This window comes from Pteropus vampyrus, unplaced genomic scaffold (assembly GCF_000151845.1).
Source record: "Pteropus vampyrus isolate Shadow unplaced genomic scaffold, Pvam_2.0 Scaffold18, whole genome shotgun sequence".
Classification (NCBI taxonomy): Eukaryota; Metazoa; Chordata; class Mammalia; order Chiroptera; family Pteropodidae; genus Pteropus; species Pteropus vampyrus.
Window position 1 is genome coordinate 9176723 of NW_011888799.1, and position 25119 is coordinate 9201841.

At 37.6% G+C, this 25119-nt stretch overlaps 1 protein-coding gene across 4 annotated transcripts in view; it reads right to left on the reverse strand.

Moving 5' to 3' along the window:
• The window catches only part of PLA2G7 (phospholipase A2 group VII), a 34692-nt gene extending 11162 nt beyond the window's left edge, over window positions 1–23530 (reverse strand). Inside the window, exons 1-8 of one of the 4 annotated variants that reach the window (XM_011354787.2) lie at window positions 23359–23530; window positions 14537–14676; window positions 9769–9890; window positions 9182–9326; window positions 7508–7601; window positions 5339–5407; window positions 4672–4798; window positions 3655–3768 (exon numbers count right to left, since the gene is read on the reverse strand). In XM_011354787.2, the coding sequence (XP_011353089.1) occupies window positions 3655–3768; window positions 4672–4798; window positions 5339–5407; window positions 7508–7601; window positions 9182–9326; window positions 9769–9890; window positions 14537–14645 (780 nt within the window). In that variant the 5' untranslated portion in view covers window positions 14646–14676; window positions 23359–23530. Of the gene's footprint in view, window positions 1–3654; window positions 3769–4671; window positions 4799–5338; window positions 5408–7507; window positions 7602–9181; window positions 9327–9768; window positions 9891–14536; window positions 14680–23358 lie in introns of all 4 variants that reach the window. The other 3 variants (XM_011354786.2, XM_023527673.1, XM_011354788.2) reach the window with 3 other exon arrangements.
• Between the last annotated feature and the right edge of the window lie 1589 nt (window positions 23531–25119).

Sequence of the window (25119 nt, forward strand, 5' to 3'; positions counted from 1 at the left end):
AATCAAAAACCTCCCCAAAAACAAAAATCCTGGACCAGTTGGCTTCATAGGCGAATTTTACCAAACATTCAAAGAAGAATTATCACCTATTCTTCTGAAACTATCCCAAAAATTCAAGAAGAGGGAAGGCTCCCTAACTCCTTTTATGAGGTCACCATTACCTTGATTCCAAAACCAGGCAAAGACATTACAAAAAAAGAAAACTACAGGCTGATATCTCTTATGAACATTGATGCAAAAATTCTCAATAAAATATCAGCAAACCAAATTCAGCAATACATTAAAAATATCACATATCATGATCAAGTTGGGTTTATTCCTGGGATGCAAGGTTGGTTCTATATCCACAATATCAATTAATGTGATACACCACATTAACGAATCAAAAGATAAAAAATCATATGATCGTACCCATAGATACAGAAAAAGCATTTGACAAAATCCAGCATCCATTTATGATAAAAACTCTCAGCAAAGTGGGAATAGAGGAAACATACCTCAACATAATAAAGGCCATATATGACAAACCTATGGCTAACATCATACTCAATGAGGAAAGGCTAAAAGCATTATCCTTAAGATCAAGAACAAGACAAGGATGGCCTCTTTCACCACTCCCCTTCAACATTGTATTGGAAGTCTTAGCCACAGCAATAAGAAAGAGAAATAAAAAGCATCTGAATGGGAAAGGAAGAAGTAAAACTCTCGTTATTTGCCGATGACATGATACTATACGGAGAGAACCCTAAAGATTCTACCAAAAAAATGTTAGAACTGATCAATGAATTCAGTAAAGTAGCAGGTTACAAAATAAATATTCAGAAGTCAGTGGCATTTTTATACACCAATAACAAACTTTCAGAAAGAGAAATTAAGAAAACAATCCCACTTACAATTGTGTCGAAAACTATAAAATACTTGGGAATCAAATTAACCAAGAAGGTAGAAGACCTGTTTTCAGAAAATTATGTCATTGAAAAAAGAAACTGAAGAAGATACAAATAAATGTAAGCATATACCCTATTCAGGGGTAGGAAGAATCAACATTGTTAAAATGGCCATACTATCCAAAGCAATCTATAGATTCAATGCAATCTCTATCAAAATACCAATGGCATTTTTCAGAGAGCTAGAACAAATAATCCTAAAATTTATATGGAGCCATAAAAAACCCCAAATAGCCATGGCAATCTTGAGAAAGAAGAACAAAGTTGGAGGTATCACACTACCTGATATCAAATTACAGGCTACAAGGCTACAGTAATCAAAACAGCATGGTATAAAAACAGATACATTGATCACTTAATATATGACAAAGGAGGTAAGACAGTCTCTTCAATAAGTGGTGTTGGGAAAATTGGACAGATACATGTATAAAAAAGAAGCTGGACCATCTTCTTACATCATATACAAGAATAGACTCAAAATGGATTAAAGACTTAAATGTAAGATCCAAAACCATAAAACTTTTAGAAGAAAACATAAGCAGTAAATTCTCAGATATTACTAACAGGAATTTCTTTTCAGATATATCTCCTCAGGCAAGAGAAACAAAAGAAAAAAATAAACAAATGGGACTACATCAAACTAAAAAGTTTTTGTACAGCAAAGGAAACCATCAACAAAACAAAAAGATAACCAACTGTTTGGGAGGAAATATTCACTAATGATACATCTGATAAGGGGTTAATATCCAAGATTTATAAAGAATTTATACAACTCAACAGCAAAAAAAAAACAAACAATCCAATTAAAAAGTGGGTAGAAGACCTGAACAGATACTTCTCCAAAGAGGAAATACAGATGGCTAACAGACATATGAAAAGATGCGCAACATCACTAATCATAAGAGAAACACAAATTAAAACCACAATGAGATAATCACCTCACACCTGTTAGAATGGCTATCATCAGTAAATCAAAGAACAGCAAGTATTGGCGAGGATGAGGAGAAAATGGAACCCTCATACATTGTTGGTGGGACTGCAAATTGGTACAGCCGCTATGGAAAAGTCGGGAGGTTTCTCAAAAAATTAAAAATAGATATACCTTTAGACCCAGCAATTGCACTTCTGGGTATTTATCCAAAGAAAACCAAAATGATAACTTGTAAATTTCTATGCACTCCAATATTCATGGCAGCACAATTTACAATAGCCAAGATATGGAAGCAACCTAAATGCCCATCAACAGATGATTAGATAAAGAAATTATGGTTCATATATACAATGGAATATTACTCAGCCATTAAAAAAAAATGAAATCCTATTATTTGCAATGACATGGATGGACCTAGGGGTTATTATGCTGAGTGAAGTAAGTCAGACAGAGAAAGATAAATACCATATGATTTCACTTATATGTGGAATCTAAAGAACAAAAAGAACAAACTAATCAAAAACAGACATAAAAATAGTGGACAATTTGGTGACAGAGGGGAGGGGAGTTGGGCAACTGGGAGAATAGGGTGAAGGATTAAAGAAGTACAAATTAGTTGTTGATAGCTGGGCACGAAGATGGGGAGCACAGCACAGGAAATGCAGTTAGCATTAATATGATGGCTAAGTGGAGGGCCAGGGGAGGAAGGGAGCAATTAGGGGAATCATTTTATGAACAATATAGATGTCTAACCAATGTACTGAATACTTAAAACTAATTTAAATAAATAAATTTATTTAAATAAATACACACATATATACACACATATATATATATTTATATATATTATATAAATATAATAAACACACATAAATATGTATATATAAATACACACACACACACACACATATGTTAAGCATTTGTAAAAGTTCAGAAGTGAACTGAATGGTCTTACTAGTCACCCACACTTAAAATGTCAACACCAATGCTGACTTCTCCCTCTCCTCTTTCCATATATATTAGTTTGTTCATTCCATGACTCTTTATTGGACAGCTGCTCTGTGCCAGGCATTGTAATTCACTTTCAGTGAGCTCATAGTCTTTTAGGGAACAAAGAGATACAAATGCATGATGCAAATACAATAGAGTGGTGCCAAGAAGGAGACAGAATAGATAGCTAACTCAGTCCAGGGCTGGGCAGTAGGGTCCAAGAAAGCTTCTCTTGGTGGAGGTGATGACTGACTTGAGTTGGATTAAGCAGGACTTAGGGTAGATGGTGTGTCAGGCCATGGGGACAACATGTACAAAGTCATGGAGACATGAGAGAGAATGGCTGGTTGAAGAACTGTGTCTGGAGAACAGACCATCATCTTCTGCTCAAAGTACTTCTAGTTCTCTCTGTTCCCTGTACTCCACCCTCCACATCATTTCAGAGTCCACTTGGTCTGATATTTTTCCACCCTTCCCAACGTTTTGTCTAAAACTTTTGACCAACTTTCCAGGATCAATGAGCTCAACAACATGCAGAAGCTATCCAAGAAATTCCAGTCCTTGCACTGGCGGTATTAACTTGAACCATATGAAATTGTCATTTTTGTAGACTGACTGTTGGCAATTTCATATCTAGTTCAACCTAATGCACTCCTCATTGCTATAATACTTTACTTGTAATTTTTTGCAGCCTTTTGTCGTGTTTTTCTGTATTATAGCAGAAAAGCAGAAAAATAAAGAACAATAAAGAACTAAGGGACAAGGGAAAAGGCTTTTTTGGCTTACCTTCAGTTGTTTTAGATCAAACTCTATATCTAATACATTCTTCACTGGCTTTTCGCAATCAGTGCAGAGAATATAATTGAGAGCTTGGGAACACTCTTTTGCTCTTTGCTGTACCTAATATGATTATTAGAAGAAGGAAATGACAGAGTAAAAAGTTGTAACATTTATTTTAAAGTTTGCGTAGAGTTTACATGTAGGGAAAATGGTCAGTTGCTTTTAAACTGGAAATGTCTAAGAAATTAATGATTAGAAAACAACCTAGCATAATGACACCGGCACCAGCTTTGCAGGTAGTTATAGCTTAGTCCAAATCCTGGCTTTGTTGCCTACCCACAGTGTGACCTCAGATGATTACTTAACCTCTCTAAGCTTCCATGCATTGTATAATAATGCTTATCTCAGTGAAATGTGATTGGGATTAAATGCAGTAACAGAGGTAAGGCAACTACTTAAAAGCTTGGCACAGGGCAGAAGCCAGAGTGCTTTATTTCATTTAATCTTCCCAACAGCCCTGTTAGAAAGATACTGTTATTATTCCTTATTTTGTAACAGAGTAAACATGGAAGCAAAACAAAGAGAGTAAGTAACTTGTCGAGGATCACCCACTGCTAAGTGATGGCGCCAGGATTCAAACGCAGAAAGTTGAATTCTAAGGCCTGGACTCTTAACGCTATTGTATAACCCACTCTCTGAAAAGTAGTTTTATTTATACTGCCTGTGGCAGGGGGGAGGGACTCTATGAATTTATTTTGAGATTTTAAAGTTAGAAGTTCTAATGCAAAAGAATTCTGTATATTTGCTGTATCTCCCAGAATTTTTGTTTGTTTTTACTATGATCCAGGTATTTCAATAAGGGAATGTTATTATTCAGAGAATCTTCTGGTAGAACTTTTGATACTGTGAAGTAGGAGCGTGAGGAGCACAGCTTGTCCTGTGTAAAGTTAAATATGCAAATGTCACCATTTTGCATATGCTTTTTTCAGTCACCACAACACCTCTACTCTTACTGCAGTGTACCTGCTCATTTCGCAGAGTCGCCTCCTCCTCTCTTCGTTTTAGGGTTTTAAAATAGAGCCAAGACTTATTCACAGTTTCTGCAGCATACTGGTCATTGAAATAGTAAGTTGCAGATGCTGATTGATCTCTACAATATAAACAGAATCACTTACACTTCCTCATCTCACCCACGTTCCTCATCCCCATTGCTGATCCCTCCTCACTCAGTTCTTTCTGACTTCCCTTTCTTCATCCACAGTACATTTTTTTTTTTTTAAATCAACGAGGACCCCAAGGGATTTCTAAGAAAAAGGCATCATTGTGAGTAAAATCAACCCATAATATCTTCACAATTCTGCGAAGCAAGATTGAAAACTCACTCCTGGAATCAATTCCTAGTACTGTCACTTACTAGCTGTGTGGCTTCGGGCCACACAGTACCCTTTCTCAGCTTCATTTTCTTCCTCCTTAAAACAGTGGTACTGGTACCCATTTCATAGGGTTGTTATGAAGATTAAATGATGGTATATGACTATGGCACGTGATAAACACTCCAGAAATGTTAGCTGTTTTTTTAATTCTTGACAATCTAACTCAGTCTCATGATGTAATGATAGTTGACAATCCAATCAACAGCTTTTATAAACCTTGAAGAAAGTTAGAGCCCAGTACATACCAGGTGACATACCTGTGTTCTACAGCAGCAACTATAAATCCATGAGATGCCAGTTCAATGCCAATAGCAGAATAAATTGTCCTTCAAAACAAAAAGAGGGAAGCGTTCAACTCCCTGTAATGGTTACAAGGTGGGATTCACTAATGAACCTGGGCACATGGAGACCATCACACTCCCATAGTAGTCCCCAGGGTGAAGCAGAGAGCTGTGGTTCTCAAAGGATGGGTGGCAATTTTGCCCCTCGGAATACATTTCACGTTTAGAGGTGTGTTTTTATTATCATGACGCCGAGGAGGGTGCTACTGACATCTAGTGGATAGAGGGACTGAACATCCTGGCATAGAAAGGCCTACACAACATGAAATTATTCAGTCCAAAACATCAATAGTACCAAGGCTGATAAACCCTGGTGCAGCGATTATAAATATTGCCTTTGAGAGTTCTGGGTTTTAATTGTGATTCTGCCGCTTACCAGCAACATGACTTTAGGTAATTACAGTACTGAATTTTTGTCCTCACTTGTAAAGTGGGGCTATTAATGCCTTTGCTTTAGGAGAGTTGTAAGATTTTGATAAGAGAATGTATGTGGGAAGGCAGTATAGTGTGGTTTAAGAGAAAAGGACCTGTAGTCTGACCACTGTGTTTGAATCCTGGTTCCTCCACTTCTTAGATGCCTACCTAGGGTAAGTCACCCGTCTTACCTCTGCCTTGGTTTTTTTTTTTTTTTTTTAAATCTGTAGAAGGGTGATGTTATAACAATACAGTACCCAATGAGATTATTGTAAGGATTAAATAGGTTAACACCTTTTCAGTACTTATAATCATGTCTAAAATTGGGTATTACTGAACATATATTAGCTGTTGATTAAATAAATGGACAGGGTGAGAAGCTTAAAAAATCATGTTCTAAGCAACTGCATTTATAACCCCTTTCTAGGTCTTCGTTCTGCACAGTCTTTTTATATCATGGATTCAATAGAAACTGTCCACAGAGAATAAAAAGGAGGTAAGTAGAAACTGTATCTTCTACTCTTGGAGATGCAAGACCGACTCAGTAAGAGAAAATGACCCAGCACAGAAATCAGCAAACCTTTTAGTGAAAAGTCAGAGAGTAAATGCGTCCAGTTCTGTAGGCCATCTATTACTTGTCACAGCTACTTGATTCTGCTGTTGTAGCACAAAAGTAGCCATAGACAATGTGAAAAGCAAATGAGTGTGGCTGTGTTCCAATGTAATTTTATTTACACAAATAGGCAGGGGGCTGGGTTTGGCCCTGGGATTCTAATATGCCAACTACAGGCTAGACAATTAAAGAACTGAAGATAATTTCTTATTGCAGATGCTACCCAACTTCTTTCTCGCTGAAAGCCACCTTTTCTTTTCTGAAAGTCTTATAGTCTTCTGAGGTGGAAGAAAGGGAGGAGGCAGAACGAAGACAGAAGTAGAGAGGGTGGGTGATTATGAAAATGCACCACTCAGATATTATGCCATAGAAACTATAGTTGACTAAAGACCCCACCCAGCTGCTGCCCCTCTGGATCCACCACCACGACAGTTTCCGGTGGGTCACTTCCAGTGACTGGGCAGTGCGGGTGTAACGTAGGCCCATTGCTGTGATACACAGAATTTCTTTGATGAGCAGCTTTGGGTCAAGCACTCCCTCTCCTGGCTTGGCCTGGTCTTTCTTTGAACCGTGCTGTAGCCTGGTACTCTTCATACCCAATCTTCTGTTTCTCATCTCCTTTCCAAGTGTCCAACCTGAACATTGTCTGAAGGCTCTCTCCATCTTTTTCTGCACCTTCCCCTCTATCCTTCACAGGTATTTCTCTCAATAAATGTCTTTCACAGCTAATCCAATCTTGGATCTTGGTACTATTTCTCAGAAGCCCTGAACTAACACAGTGGATCATTTTGAGAGTGTAAATATTATAATATAGAAGGACAACGGCCAAAAATGCAACACCCTCTCTTCTCTATTGTGAGGCCAATCTCCATGAACTGGATAGAGGAAAAGACACAGCTATGACCGATTGACAGATCACATCCAACTCTTCAGAAGCCTCAACTCCTCTAGAACAGGGGCCAGCATGAAGCTCCAAAATTTGATTTTCCTTTTTTGGGAAGAAACACATTTGGTTATTGATCCCTAGATCAATAATTGTTCAATCTCTCAAACTTTACCTGAATGCGCCAAGACCATGAGAAAAAACAATTAGTGGATATTTTTCACCAGTCTTCAGATGGGCATTCCAGTTTGCAGGAGTTGTCAGTGAACCTAGACAACAATGGAAGATTATAAATAGCATTTTATCTGACTTGAATGTTTTTGGTTAATTTAACCTACATCTCCTGAGTATAAAATCCTGACCCATGGAATTTATATTTTTATGCACTAATAGTAAATTCATTAAAAAGTTTCCTACTAGATATACACCAAACAAAGACCTCGACCATGTGTTTTTTCCTAAGACCATAGGCTCATTAATTATCAGTCCTCCTTGCCAGCTCTAAACTTAAGGTGACATTTTTTTTACTTAAAAGTGTTCAGCAAGGCTGGTTTTTATTACCAATCCCAGGTTTGGGCAAAACTTCTAACGGAATGTTCAGAAACCAAATTACTAATAAAACTCAAGAACATTACACTGAAACCCAGAATCTTCAAATTGGAGACTCCTCTCATTCTAACTAGTTCGTGATCAAGAGAAAGGTAGAGAGACCATTGACTCCATATTCAGGTATGGCTTTGCGTACAGTTCTGCCATTTACTGGTTATTGACGTTGGGCACATTAAGAGAACTTTCTAAGCTTCAGATTCCTTTTCTGTAAAATGAAGGAAATGATATCTACTTCACAGGGTTTTGTGAGAATTATATTTAGGTAGGTAACATATGTAAAGCACCTATCCAGTCACATAGTAAGGGGCACAAAAAAGGAAAAGCACTGTCTTCTCTTCTTCTTAATTCTTATTCTCATTATTATCGTCAACGATTGTGTTTCATTTTCTCATCTATAAAATGGAGATGTGATCATGAAGAATGAATATGATGATTGCTACGGAAGTGATTTATAAGTTATTCGAGCACCATAAATATGTGTAGTTATAGAATTTTCATCATTTCTATAATAAAAGGGCTTTTCAGAAAACTCTCAAGATGTTTAAAATAAATGCCAAACACTGTAGGTAGTTTTGGTTGTGGGGGGTGGGGTGAAATTTGAAGATATAATTAACACCAGCCCAACGGTAGTGTCTGGTCAAACAGGTAAGATAGGAAAAGTCTGTATTAGTGAAATGTAGACAAATGAAGTGATGATGACTGCATGTCAGATTGTCTTAGGGAGAGAGGCTGGTCCCCTGGGGGTGGGTGATGGGAATGAGAGTAGAGTCTCCTCATTTATGCTAAGTAAGAAATAAGCTTTTACTCCTTCATTTTGGATCTGGAGAATTATGGTGGCTTCTACTTTCTTCCTCTTTGGCCCTACTTTAGAAGGCACTTTAGTACAGAGCAATGTGGGATAGTAGTCACATCAGCCCAGCTGATTATTGTCCCCCCATACTATGTAAGAAAATAAACTGAAGACCAGTAAATGAGAGATGTTGGAGCCAGTCTGAAAGTCTGATACTTTTATTCCCTACACTCATCCCATCATATTCAGATTAGACCAAATGAGAACCCTTGATTTGCTGATAGTTACCTGGCCTTTGGCCTTCTAAGAAATACGTACTTTCTTTGTCATCCTAGGAGAAGTTTAGACTGGAGAAAACCTACTTTGGTCCTTAACTGCCTGAAACTCTTGCTGTTTTCAAAGCTTTCTTATACTCTAGAACCTACAAATCAGAATCAGCAGAAATCTTACCATATAAGAAGTTCAAAATTTTGCCCATAAACCAGTGTATTCCAAGATATTTACTAAGACCAAAAAAATATTCTTCATTTGGGATCAAGAGGGTTTCAACATACTCATCATCTTGGGATGGATAATACAAACGCAAGAAGGTGCTCTGTAGAAGAAAGAAATCAATGTACTTTTAGTCGTTGCTTCTCAAACAGATTCTAACAGCTATTTTACATATTTAATTAGTAGGAACCCAAATACCTCTGTTGTTCATGAAGAGGTCCAGACAACTTTTTAAGCTGCTGTCATGATTGAATACAGTAGAAAGAGAAGAGAAATAGAACAATATATTCTTTCTAAGTGAAAGGAAAGTATGAGCAGCCCTGTTCCACCCATTAAGAAAGGGAAAAATGGAGTTTATAGGTAAGTTATTTAATCAGATAACAGCAATGAGATGGGGAAGCAAAAGTCTTCCTATGAAACAATATAAATGGCAGAATGCCCTCACATTCTCAGGTGAGGGCAGGTCAAATTTCAAAACCACTAGTGAGCAGTAGCAATAGTCAGTATTACCATATAAAGATAAGTGGTATTAATCAAAGCATTACCTTATTAGTGTACTCAAACATCAAGTCTGTACAACCAACAGAATAAAGGCCACTTCCTCTGGGGATTTTAGTTTGGCTCAAAAGTGCAGCAGCCATCAGAGCTTGTATTTTACTGACCCATGCTAAAAAACAAGTAAATATTATTTCACTTGTCATCCATTACTTTATTATGCAAAGAAAAACCAACAGAATCAAATTTCTGCCCATAGTTTCTGGTCTCTTTCATTCTTTTACTAACTAGTAAAAGACAACAAGTAATTAGTGAGGGCCCTGCTGTATGCAAAGTCTTGTATGGGGAAAAAGATGAAAGTAGATATTGCCCGTCTCCCAAGGCATTTAGGATCATCACCTCCTAAAACTCATAGCCTTGCCCTTACTTTCTGTTCTAATCCAGAACATATTAAAGACCACTTCCTAAATTTGTTTTTCTTAAACATGAACTTGATCTCACATTTCTTATTTGTGAGATCATAACTTCCCATTGGGTATCTCCACCTGATGTCCTTCCCTTAGGAACATCAAAGATAATCATTTAAAGTAAAACTAAATGACCCTCTCCTTACTCTCTCTCCTCATTTTCCAACCACAGAGCCTGCAAACTCTAGAATTTCCTATCTCGTGAATCCCAAGCCAGAAACCTAGGGATCATTTTACTCTTCTACCTCTTTCTCACCAACTCCCTATATCCGACCAAATCTCAATTTATAGCATTTGTTTTCAGCTTACAATTTTCTCTCCAATATACCCATGATAATCTGGCTCAACTGTCTCATTTATACCTTCGCTGTTTCTTGATCAGACAGTTGCCATCTCTCCTAACTGTTCTATTCACCTTAAATCTTGGCCTTTTCAAATGCATGATTCACCCACCTCCTGGAGTGATTTAAAACACAAATAACACCAGGCAATTCTTCTTAAAATTCTGCAGTGGCTTTCTATCATCAGATGGCTTTTTTTGAAGGGGGAATTTATTGGAGTCATTTTGGTAGGCAGTTTGTAGGTGGTATTTAAATCTACGGATGCCTTCCTAAGCTATTTCCATTGTTACTTGAGGCTCAAATGTGTCTTATCCTTCCAGTGATTTCGGGTTGAAATATGTTCACAGGCACATAAATCTCAGATTCTGGGGCTGTGTAAGAAAGACCCTCCATGCTCTGGAAGTCCACTGTCTCATTGTCTTTCTTGCTTTTCCTCTTTAATTTATCTCTCTTCCATGTGCTCCAGTGCTCTCGAGCTACACATTGGGCTGTTTGATGCTTCTGCACCTTTGTAAATGTTATTCATTGTGTTTTAAGTCCCTGTGGCAAATTCCTATTCAACTTTTAACATTTCGATTTGATGTCAGGTCTTCTCCGAAGCCTTCTTTGATCCCCCAGACTTAATGATTTTATCCTTAATATTAAATCGATTCCTCAAACATGTTTCTATCATTCTTCCTATCATATTATAGTAAAATTATGTGTTTGCACACTCTGTCTCTCACAGTAGGCTATTTCTTAAGAGCTGTGTCCGTGTCTTTGTATCCTCAGATCTTAACAAAATGTGGGGCACATGGTCAGTGTTTAATAAATATTTGTGAAAATGAGCTGAACTAAGTTTTTCACTGCCACTGGTTTCTTGTTTTCATCAAATGCTTTAGAATATACATTCTTTTACCCACCCACTCCTGAAACTTTCTCCCCCTCCAGTACCAAAACCCTTCGACACACCTGCAGTTTCATTTCACCTGTTCTCCTCCTTTATAACTCTCAGTCAAGTCCATATTTAATTTCAAGATGGTGAGTCCAAATATCAGTATATCCAGACTTTTACTCTTCTAGATTCAGCTTGCCTGCTACTTTTCTTCTGTCTAACTGTGAGTTGATTACTCTGCTAGACAGACACTTTTGTGCTTTCTATGACATTCTGCCTCTGCCACTGACACTTAGAACTATGTTAGGTATAGCACCTGCATTGATATTATATGACATCACCTAGAAAGATTTTGAGTCATGAGAAGAAGCCCATTTATATCCTCCACATTGGCGACTAATACGTGAAGCACCACCAGTGATGAGCCTTTCAATACATAAAGTCTTGCTACTCAAAGTTGGTCCATGGACCAGCATCATTGGCATCACCGGAGAGCTTGGAAATGCAGGATCTCAGGCCTCACCTCAATTCTGCTGTACCAGAAAAGACGTGCCTATTAAAGTTTAAGAAGCACAAGACTAAGGTACCAGGCCACCTGGACTGACACATGGGTCAACAATTTACAGTCAAACAGTAGGAAGTAGTTCCAAAGAAGGCAGGGGATGAGATGAATGGATCCTGGATCTTGGAGCCAAGTGATCCTATTTTGGATTTCAACTGTACCTCTTGTAGCTATAATGCACGAGGCTAAACAATTTACTCCCCTCTCGTACCCTTATTTGTAAAGTGAGAATAAAAGCACTAGACCAGCCCGTAGGACAGTTGTAAGGATGCTGTCAAGTACCTAGCATGGAACATAACATGTAACAGGTAGACAACCGATGTTATTTGTCCCTTATCTAGAGTTAGTTAACTCTGGTTACCCAAATTAAAGCCCTTAGAGGAGTTTTAGCTGAGCTAAACTAAACCATATCATTTTCCCTTCCGGCAGATTCAACCCAAGGCGTTTCCTCAGAGATTAAAGAAAAAAACAACCATACCTTTACATGTAAGGCTAACATTTTAGAGTCTATTTTGAATTAGAAAAGGCTCTTTCTCTCCCATTTAAGACTGTCTACTGAGCCATGCTTTGTGGTGTGATAGAGATACATCAAGTCCAGTAGGGGAGTAGGGGACAGTAGAGGAGTCTATACCTGCCTTTTGCTTCTGTAAGATGCAGCTTGGGTTCTGCTGTGCCCTTTCCCACAGGCAGTTATAGTGTGTGTGACTGTGCAGGGGTTGAGGGAGGAGTAACTCTGTTCAGAATTTGGTGAGCAGCCCAGAAAACCCACAGCTGCCTTGAAAGCACTCCTTCTGGAACTAGGAGTTCAGTTCTAGAGCCATGGAAGGGTTCCAAGTTGCACAAGGTTCCCTTGTGAGATTTCAATTCCACTTATGGTAACCTTTTCCAATAATAGAGGCATGCCCCAGTTCTCTAACACCTGCTCTACTGAAAAGCCTCCTCACTCAGCATTCAGGAACCACAGGTCAAGGTGAAGCTATAGGCCCACCTTTTCCAGGAACCCCAAACCCTGAGAAGGTCTTAAGAAATTCTGAACTGGCCCAGGTTTGGGTGTAGACCTACAGGGCCCTGGTGACTAGCCAGGGGAGCTGCAGAAAAGACTCACTAGCCTAAGGCTAATGTGGTCACGGTCCTGGATTTCCTGTCCTCTCTGACCATCTATCATCGTGGTGGAAGATTCGTGATGGAAGAGGCAGGGAAGAGGCTTGTCAGGTTGAATGGCCACTCTCTAGATGATAAAATTTTGTGATTCGGAACTTATGTCACTTCCTATTTTTCTTCAACTTTATTTTCATAAAAGCATTGGAATACTCAGTATGTTATTAATTTTACTAAATATTTCTGGATGGAATTCATTTTGCCAAGTATTCCTGATATTTATTTCTGGGTTTGGAGATGGAAAGTATACATGCTAGAAACATTACATTCTCTATATGGCTTTATATCCGCCATTAGCTAATAAGTTATCTCTAAATCCATATTTATAAATCTTTTACCTGCATAATCATATTTTCTATGTATTCATTTAGTAAGAAGAATATAATCATCTTTTATTTTAATCTTTTATTTAATAAACTATTTCTAATAATTAAAAAATATGCATTCATTTTTGAGCATTTAGAATGAGTAGAGTATTAGGTCCAATGCTGGAACTACAAAGACAAATGAAGCAGTGTCCCTGTCCTCAAGTTTCTGCCAGTCCAATGACAGCTTTCCAGTAATTTTCAAAGATAAAGGAAAATAAGAGATGAAATTCCCACCCTGTACCAATAAAAAGTGTGTGATGTTAATGTCTCCTCGTTGATAATTTGCTCATCAGGTAAAATATTACTTGTTTTCAATCCATGCAAAAGGTAATGAACAATTAATTTAATTAGGCTGCAAGCCTTTAACCTGATTGTGAATCCTTTGGCTTAGTAATCAGTGTATCACTGATGACTCAGTTCTTGGTTAAGTGTTGTTGAAATAATGGACATGTGAGATATTTCGTCATTTTCTATGTAAACGTAGATTAGATATAAGATAGAATCCCTCTCCTACTGATGAAGTAGGGTAACAATTACAAGGTGCCAGGTTACGAAAGGTCTTTTGTAAATGTTACAGTAATGAGTCACCCATCGAGGCTGAATAACTATATTCAGAGGGACCATATTTATCTAGGTGCACAGGTCTGTGTGTATAAACAGTATGACACCATTCAGAAGTCACCTACACTGCTCACCTGAAGAGAGTGGATAGAAAAGTTCATAAATCGCAACCCTCTGGGATTAGGAGGAATTCATAAAACTCCATAAGCAATTTCTTTGCAATAAACATCTACCTTCTTAGTGATGGTAGATGTATCTGACTATAGGTGGCTGTTCCACTCTGGCCCCCACTTCCGGGCTTGTCTAGGCCTTCCTCTCCTCTCCTTCTCTCCCACCACAGGGTAAGAAAGAGCAAGCGATGCAGTCCACTCTCATCTGCAGCTCCTTAGTGCCTATTTCTCCCTACTTCTCCCTATCACTGGATAGAAAAGGTTCTTTCCCTCTGGATCCTCAGACCCTAAATTGCTTGAACAAATATATCTCTTACCTGATGATTTAATATGTGTAACAGGATTTAGGTCTTGCCAGTCAAAAGTATGAACCAGTGCGAAGCAGCTGCAGAGGCAGAAAAATGCATGCAATTTGGGAGGCAACATCTTGGGAGCTGAGCAGTGGTTTCAGATTAATCTTCTTCAAGAAGATTATTAAAAGAAAAAAAAACATGGATAAAGAGGACTTAAATAGTCAGACAAATCAATGATATTAGGTACTAGTAACATGATTTTACATGTTATAAGGAAAGAAGACATTTGGCAAAAATGGAACATGCGTTTTCTGAAAGGCGCGAAGGTGGCAAAATCCTTGGAAATCTGGTCTGTAGAGCATAGAAATAACACTTTTAGTCTGTTGTATTGGGCTCTTGGTAACTAGTTCTCTAATTTTGTAGCAGTCTAGTTTGGTCATAAAGAATAGCATCAAAATATAATAATTATAACAATTATATATCATAATCATAATAATATCCATAGGTATGTCTAGCACACAGTAAGTTTTGACTAATATTTCCATCATAATTATAAAATGATCATTTTGCTATAACTGTAGTTATATTTTTGGTTATCCTATAATTCCACTACACTGAGAGCTCCCCAAAGGCAGAGGTCAGGTCATCCTTATTGTCCTCCGTGCCTAACAGAGGGCCTGGCATGCTGTTGGTGTTGAATAAATATTTGTAGAATCCGTAAAAGAATGTTTGTAGTCCAAGAAATAGAACATAGAACTCATGATAATAATACATGATATTACAATTGGGCTCACCCTAATATCTTATTAGTAAAAAACTATCTTGTATTTACGCATCACCTTTCCCCTTTAAAATTTCTCGCCTCAACTTTCTGGGGTGATGGAAATGGACCAGGCCATTGCCATCTTTCACTTGAACTTTGGCAATAACCTCGAACTGGTCTCCCTGCTTTTAGCCTTTTCCCTATAGTCTATTTCCAATAGTAACCAGGCTAATTATTTCACTCCTCTGCCCCAAATCCCCAACTGGCTTTATATGACACAGACCATAAGCCACAGACCATAAAGTCACCTAGAAGGCTCTACATAGTCTGTATTCAACAGACTCCCGATCCTACTCCTAGCCACTCTCACATACTCACGCAACCACACTTGCTTCCTTGCTGTTCACCAAATATATCAGGTACTCCCCGCCCTTCTTTGGGATCGTTAGATGTGTCCCTTCTTCCAGGAAGATTCTTTGCCCTGATACCCAAGTGATTGGCTCCCTCACTCCTAGGTTTTCGCTTCTTTGTATCTTTCTCAGTGAGGGCTTTCCTGATCAATTTAAAATTACAAACGAACCACGTTCTCCACACTTATCCACGTCCTACCTCCCCACCCCCAACATACTTTATTTTTCTCTATAATATTTATCACCAATTAATTATCTCTAAGCATTATTTGTTAATTGTTCATCTTCCTCTACTACAAAGTCAATGCTGTGAGTATAGGACATTTTGACTATTTTTTCCCCCTACTGTATTCCCATGACCTAGAATAGTACCAGCACACAGGAAGCACCAATCAATGCCTGCTCAGCGAATGAATTCCAAATCCTAGGAGTTGCCAATGCAAAAGCTTACTAACATAAACTGAGCCAAGTTTAATAATCCATGTGAGTATTGGGCTCACTGATACCAGTGGGGAACTAACTAGTTGGTATAGTTATTCTGTAGGGAGATGTAAACATGTGGCACAGATAACGAGTGCTTCTGAGCACTTTTCCTGTCCTTCTTTGTGGCTGGACAGGGTCATGGGGCTGATTTCTGATAAACGGGAATTAGGAGGGAAGTGGTTGGTCTAGGACACTTAAGAGTCAGTATTGTCTTCTCCATCCTTTCCTTTCCCTGATGTAGCAAATGATGTAGCATGTGGTCTCAAAATGGAGGAAGCCTGGACCCTAAGTCACTGAATAGAGAAGAGCCTCTGCTAATTCATATGGCCTTTCATGAGAAAGTCCATATATTGTGTGAAGCCACTGAAATCTCCAGGTTAAGCTCTTATTGCATTATTGCAGCACAGCAAGGCTTAATATAATATCAGATCTTCAGCCATTCATTCAATGGGTATTTATTAAGCAAATACTACATACCCTCTGCAACGTCAACTGTTGTGGAAATACTGGAGAATTTGACACATCCTTGCTCTAAAAGAGCTTATAATGGGGTTTCTGAGATAAGAGTAGCACGTATAATACAAGTAGATAGCAAATTGCAAGGACATTAACAAATTCTTAAATTATATGGTACAAATTCTCAGGGAAATGGGAATTCAAAAAGAAAGTTTTCAGAAGAGACAGAGATGTAATAAAGTCAGCTCTTATCACACAGGTTATAAAAATCTAGATAGGTTGCTAGGAAAATTGTCACGAGCTCTAAGCTTCTTGGGCTACTTATAGAATGACTGTATTTCCTTATTCTACATATTTTTTCATCAGAAAAAGATATGTATAGTTTAACTCCTTAGATTATTTAAAATTTTAGTTGATTATATTTTATCTCACTTCAGTACTACTTTTAATTTTATTATAAAGTCAATATGATTTCAAAATTTTAACATGATAGTAAGAAAATAAAAACTGACTTGTCTCTTCACTGATAATCACTTGCTAAGAGATTTTTTCCCACATGTATTTCTATGCTTGAATACAATACGCACAAACACACTCAGATATGTAAATATACATATACATATATAAATATATAGTTTTAAATTTTTTATTTATAAAACTTCATACTATATATTCCACTTACATTTTTAATATTATAATATTTTAGATATCTTTTCATATGAGTACATGGTAATATAATATATCTTTTTATTTTAAAATGGCACTTAGGAGTTGCTCAAAAGAGTTTGTTCACTAAATGAATACTGCTGACACTTGAAGGCTTCTTATGTGTCAAGCATTTTACACAGTTCCTGGCACATGTTATCTTTATTCAATCGTGACCAAAATGATATGTGAGGGAGGTTTAATTATCCTCATTCCATTGATGAGGAAATTGAAGCAAGGAGAGTTTAATTGACTTGTCCTAATCATACAGCTAGCACGTGCTGGAGGCAGGGCTTAAATCCAGAATGTTTGAGTCCCTATTTTTAACCACAACATACCAACATTATGAAGCAATTCCTGAGCAGTCTAAAACTATAACCTTCTAAATTTAAAAGAAGAAGAAGAAGGAGGAAGAGGAGGAGGAGGAGGAGGAGAAGGAGAATGAGAAGGAGAAGAAGGAGGAGAATTATTATTTTAATGATGCTAAAGTGTTCGGGAACTCCCTGGATTGAGAAGATGACGTAACAAAGAATTATTCATGGTGGCCAGGCGGCCAGGACGTGGAACAACCAAAGAGTCTGAGAGATGATTGAATATAGAAGATGTGGTATATATAGACAATAAAATATTACTCGACCATAAGAAGAGATGAAATACTGCCATTTGTGACAACATGGATGGATCTAGAGATTATCATGTTAAGTGAAATAAGTCAGAAAAAGTGAGAACCATATGATTTCACACATATTTGGCATATAAAACTGAAAGCAACAAACAAACAAGACAAACAAACAGAGACTCATAGACACAGACAACAGTTTAGTGGTTACCAGGAGGAAAGTGGGGTTGGAGATACACAAATAAGGGTAAAGGAGGTGAAATATATGGTGACGGAAGGAAATTTAACATCGGGTGGTTAACACACAATGCAATATACATATGATGTATTATCTAATTGTACACTTGAAATCTGTATAATTTTATTAACCAATGTCACCCCAATAAATTTAATTTAAAAATTACATAAAAACAATAACAACAACAACAACAATAACAAGAGTTAGAAATTGTTCTCCAAAGAAATGAGACAGTCTCATTGTTTTTTATTCTAATATAAATTTGGAGCAACATGCTAAAATGATTGGAAACTGCAGAGTATTATGCATGAATCTAGGGAAATAGCTACTGAATTGTAATAGAAGTTGAACTAAAGTCAGGCTACCTGCTTATCAGCTTCCACCACTACTCCTCTGTTATACTGTCACAACTAGGTTTCTCATCAAATAACATCTTCCACGGAAAATGTTTATAGGGTCATGAGCACAGGCCTTTAGAAAATTCCACCCTGATGCATTCAGCTTATGACTGGAAAATCACTTGTGATGAAGATGAGGAAAGATGGAAGACAAAGTGAAATACGTAGAGTCCCAATTTTTAGGAACGCTGATCTAAAGAAGTTCAGCTTGCCCACAGCTTCTTGGTATTCACACATTCCCTGTCAATAACCTCAGGAAGAATGAGAGACAGCCAATTTCTGGCAGGGCTTCCCCAAATCCTCCAAGAAGGACTGGGGTGCTCTTCCTTCCCCATGATTCCTACCAAACCAGTGCCAGGGCTACCACCTTTGGTCATCAGAGTAGAATTAAGGCCAGGTGAAACGGCACACTCAGGTTTCCAACCTGATCTCACGCAAGCGACAAAAGCTCTTGGGGGAACTTTGAACACACTGAGTCTTGAGCCGCAGGACTTAATGACTCAGAATCTTCATAAGGCAGTTCCTGGCATCTACATCTTAACTCTCTAGGGATTCTGACACAGCCAACCCCCAAATATAGTGTTTGGAAATTGCTGCTATGAAACAATGCGGGTACTGTTTGTCTGATCTCATCTTCAAAGTAATAATCCTCTAAATAATTTAATGATTGGCTGACCCATTCATTCATTTATTCATGTTTTCATTTACTCAAACTTAAGAGTGCCTATGTGTCAGTCACTATATTTGGGATAATAAGATTTTTAAAAGAGGCGTGACTTTTGTCCTCGAAATTCCCAGCAGAGAAAGAGACTTTCGAATAATCATAATGAATGCTATAACAGATTATTTACAAAATTTAATAGAAATAAAGGCCTAGTGAGCATAAAAAAAGACGCAAATTTTAGCACCTCCATTTATCAGTTTGAGGGATGAAGATCAATGAAACAGGAAGGCTATGCAACCTGCCTGAGATCATACAGCTAGCCTTTGTCATGGGCAGGACTAGATGGCAAATCTTCCTCCTTTTGCTCTGGTGTACTGAGTGATAAAAGGACCCAAATGGGATCTCTCTCCTCTCTCCATCCTTCCCAATGCCGCAAATGCTCTGCCTTTCACACCTCTGGTATGATTTGCGGGATGAAAAGATATGCCAGGACTGTCAACAGCTGATGGCACGAGACAGCTGTGTTCAAAGCAGTGGACCACCATCACCAAAGTTTCTCTGCAGCCAGGAAAAGAAGTCTTCTCTGGGCCTGGCTCCTCAAGAACACCAAAAGAGAAGGCACATCCCACCTCAGTGAGCAGAGGCTCACCTGTCTGGGTACAGTCAGGCCATAGGCCACTAGCAGCACAGAGGGCTGCCACCTCTTTGTTCTGGCAGCTTCCTGCATGCAGCTCCATTCCATTCGGGCACTTTTCACCCTCTACTGCAATTGTCTGTTCACAGAATTGCTTTGTTCAATAGCCCATGAGCTCCTCCAGGGCACGGAATGGTCTTGTTCGTCTTTTTATTATTACTACTTAACAAAGGGCTCAGAATATAATAAGCACTAGGAAATGTTTTTTCTCAACCTTGAAATATGAGTTAGCTAGAAATGTATTTATATTTGAAAACTAGGTCCCTGAAAAGTCTCATCTTGACTTTGAATATTTAGAACTGGAGGATCAAAGGCGACAACAATAAAACCCTTGACACAGCAGTCTTCATTATCGTAATGTATGAAAACCCATTACCACCATCACCAGTCAATACAAAATATTTTAACTGGTCAGACAAAGCAATAACTGGTAATCCAAACTCCGGGAACATAGGACTTACCTATTCTTTAACTGTGCAAAATTTACTAAAGCAAAGTCAATATTCTAGTCAATAAATAGGCACGCTAATTTTTTGGAAGGCAATCTGGCAAGACTTCAATTGATCATATCCTTTGATCTTTACACATTTCCGAGATCAGCACACAAAAACAACTTTTACGCAAGGAGAGAAAACTCTAAAACTATAATGCATTATAGTGTATATTTCCACTGTTCTTATAAAAGCCAACACATACAACATACACACACACACATGGAAATCTTACAGATGTTGAACAATAAGAGAATATCACCAGTGGGATTCTAATCAGTTATTAACATGATTTTTACAAAATAAATCTTGATAACTTAGGAAACTGTTTACAATGTAATTCTAATTGTAAAATGAATATAAAATTGCCATACAAAAATTCATACAAAATTCATACTAAAAAGACAATATAACAAGGGTGATAGAATTATGGGTGTTTTCTCCCCATGTTTTGCATATCTTACAATAAAACGTATTGCTTTACTAATAAGAAATAATTTTTAAATGATATTTAAGAGTATGTTTAAGAAGAGTTTGTATGACCATGAAAAGTGTTTATGTTTAATATTAAGTAAAATATTGTATAGCGCTTTATAAGAATTATCTGTGATCCCAGATACATAAAAGAAAAGAGAAAGGAGGAGAAGGAGAAAGAGGAGCAACAACAAGAAACAAAATAAATATAAAGAAATAACAAATATTTACAAAATTCATCTTCTTTGGAGAGTTTTGTATAGTTAGAAACTAAAGATAATTTTTTATCCTCTCTATTTTTCTCTTTTTAAAAAATTTAAATTTATGAGAATATTTACATTAAAAAATCAATAATGTTTTAAATAGTAAAGCCTGAAAATCATTTTCTTCAATTTTGGCTCCTTGACCACTAGGTAAAATATCATCTTAGCAGATAAAGAAGACCTTTAAATGAGAGCGTAGGGAACGCATCCTATTTAAATCCACTTAAAAGCTGATATCATCTTTTTGCCTTTCTTCTGTGAACTTTCTACCACTGAAACCATAGTTCCCTACTTGCTCTTAAAATATCACCTGAGATCTCCATATATACTACCATGACCTCTGCTATTCCTATTTTCCCCTATTTGTCTGTCACTGTTAAATTCTCACCAGGCATCATATCTCTTTTGAAATAAAAGACAAATCAAAACAATAGGTAAAATGTCCATTCTCAAGTTGAGAATTTTAATCAAGCCTTAATGAATAAGTCAGAGTAAAACCCAGTCCTGGCAACAGATTAGGGCAAGTTCCTTAACTCTTCTGTTATTGGTAAAGAGAAAGAAAATGCTCTTGCATAAGTATCAGTGCTTTATCTTTGTCAATTTTTTTTTCTGTTTAATAAGGAAGAAATATATTTTTATCGGAGTATACGGCAAGCAGAATAATGTTACTACCTCACCTCCCAAATGTCCACACCCTAATCCCCAGTACCTGTGAATGGCAAAGGAGAATTATGGTTGATAATTAGGTGACTTTAAAATAGGGAGATTATTTGGGAATACCCCAGCAGCCCAATGTAATCGCAAAGGTCCTTAAAAGTGGAAGAGGGAGGCAGAAGAGGAAGTCAGAGTGATTAGGTGTGAGAAGAACTCAATCCACCATGGCTGGTTTTGAAGTGGAGGAAGGTGGCCATAAGCCAAAGAATGTGGGTGGCCTCTAGAATCTGGAAAAAGCAAGGAGACAGATTCTCTCCTAGAGCACCCAGAAAAAAAATGCAGCCCTAAAAAGCCTGATTTTAGCCCGGGGACACTTCTCTGTTAGACCTCTGACCTACAGAACTGTAAGATAATAAATTTGTGTTTCCTTAAGCCAATATATTTGTGATAAATTGTTACGGCAGCAATAGAAAACTAATACAGAGCATCTAAAGTTATAGAATGAAACCAGAGAGCAAATAACAGACCAATTTACTTTCAACTAAAGTCAAAGAAAGTGATTTTAAAAATCTCAAAATTGACCCAATACCAAACTGAATGATTAAGAAGATAAATCTGCTTTGGATATTTTACAATAGGATGAAAGCGGGACATTGTCAATCTTCCAGCCCTGATTTCTAAGCACTTCATTATTACTTTTTTATTGTAGTGTCTTTTGTTGTTATTTTATGTAAGTGTTATATATTCATTGTTTAAAAATCTGAAAATTACAGAAAAGTATAACTCCGAAAGCTCAGATCTCTGTAATTTTATACCCATTTCCTTCCCTGCTCAGGAACTAGTGGAAACTCCTACTCATAATTAAATGAGGGTGACCTCATATAGTTTTCCATAAGCAATATTTTTAGAGCAACTATACCTTTGCTTGATAAGGAGACAATATTTACTTCATTCTGAAACAGGCTAAAGGCAACTAGAACATCATCCCATAGTATTGATTCTCAACCAGAAGAGATCTGGCAATGTCTGAAGACATTTTTTTGGTTGTCACAACTGGCATCTGGTGGGTAGAGGCCAGGCATGCTGCTAAATATCCTACATTGCACAAGACAGCTGCCGTGACATGGAAATATCCAGCCCCAAATGTCAATAATGCTGAGATTGAGAAACCCTGGTCTAAGTGATGCGGGTGAAATCATACCCTTGTTTAATAAGGAAGAAATATTATTACATTCTGAAACAGGCTATAGGGAGGCAGATGGTTGTTCAATATAAGGAAGAACTTTTTAATAATTAGGCAATTTGTGATGTACAGGTCACAATGTAGAGTGCGTTCTTTGTCATGAGGAGGATTCAAATAACGCTAAGTGGTCCCCTGCCAGGGGCACTGAAAAAGGGATGGGTTCATGGGTGTGGTTGGACTCTGAGGTTCCATCTCAATGTAAGAAATGTGATTCCTTTTAAAAGCATCAGCAAAATGTTCCTATTTCATGCATGTTAATATTGAAACTAGGAAAGAGAAAAAAATACTTACTCAATATTATGTTCTCTTTACCATATGAGAAACTTAGTCTGGACATTATCTCAAATGTGTAACTTTTAAGTGGCTTCTGTAAAAATGTCAAATGTCTCTTATCTTGGGCACAGTAGATACAACTCTTGTGTAATCATTTCACAACAACCTAAGCAAAGAGATAAAGGTCAAGAAAGCAAAATAAGAAGCAGTTCCCTATTGTGGGAGCAATTTAACAAAATGGCCATTTATAAGTACAAGTTCTTAAAAGCTGCAAGGAAAATAAAATTAATTGATTCTACCTAGATTTTGAAAATCGGAACTCATCTGCATCCAGTTGGCAAATGTCCAGATGTTTGGTTACCTATACAGCTTTGACAGCATAAATATTAAAAGTTATCTAAGATCACTGGGCAGTTTGATGCCATACTGGAAACATGCTGGGATATTCCACACCAGTTAAACCACATTTCATGGAACTAGTAGGGCTTTAGGGATTTTAATACATGAAAGTTTAATCAAAGGAACAGAAACCCAACAATACCAGACTGGTGAGAGAATAAGGTAGCAAGTCACATGAGGAGCTGTTGAAGAAACCAGAGATGTTTACTCGGGGAAAACCCATGACAGCTATGCTAGTTTTATGGAAAAAGGACTAGTTCCATTTGCACCCAAAGTACAGAACTTGGTTTTCAGAAGCTTTACAACAATTACCGTATTCTCTATATTAGAGGAGCAGTTTAAGCATAGGCCTTGGGCTACCAGTAAGGATTCTGGAAAGGGGATTCCTGCAAGAATGAGGGTGAAAGTGGAATGGACAGGCTAGATAAGCCCAAACCTGAGGCTTAATATCAGAGGTCTAGAAGGTCCAGTTAGGCAACTTATATGAGTTAAACAGGACCTGTATAATACAAAAAGCAGTGGTGGGGACTTGGCAAACCGGACCATCTGAAAAGGAGTCACATCACTCTATTCCAGCAGATTGCTGTTATGTAAGAATGAGAGCTCCGTGTTACTAAGTCTTCTGCTTTATTTTTCAAGAAAAGCTGAAAAATCATTTTTGTATGTAAAATCTACTGATTTATAAGAGAGAGCAGCTATTCAACATTGCAAAACATGTAATTTGAACAGAATAGATTAGTGGCTTCAAGGAGGAAATTTAATCTCTCCCCTAAAGATGCCCCAACCACCTTCAACCCTACAGGACAATGATGGTAAATATGGCAGAAAATGAACCGTACAGATCCCAGAATGAGTCACATTTTGTCTGCAATTTGAATCACCAGACTGGCCACTTCAAACTGAAATTCCGACACATTGACCAATAAATAATTAATGGGGTCTGACAAGTGAAGGTAATCAAGAGACTGTTAAGTCACTAAGAATTGAATCTTCCAGTGCACACAATGTAAATGAGAAAGGGCCTCCATTTGCTTCTAAACAGAAATCTCCTTTTAGTGAGTTGTGCATCAAAATGAGGCAGGAAAGAGAAATAGGGTTGCCTCATTGTGGCAGTCAGTTGTCCTGTTGCTGAGGCCATCCCTACTTCACTTGGTAAACAACACCAAAACTCTTCCCTGGCCCTCTAAAATTTAGTTAGTGATCAACTAGGGAAAGTTCAATAGTGTAATAGCCCGCTGAAATGTGAAAGGGTTAAAGAATAATTAAAACCTGAAACTGGAAGTCTATAACTTAGGCCTAGTTTCTGGAACCCCTAATCACATTCTGTTAATCATGAAACTTGTAACAATGAGCTCATACGCTAACTGCCAATTTTAGCCT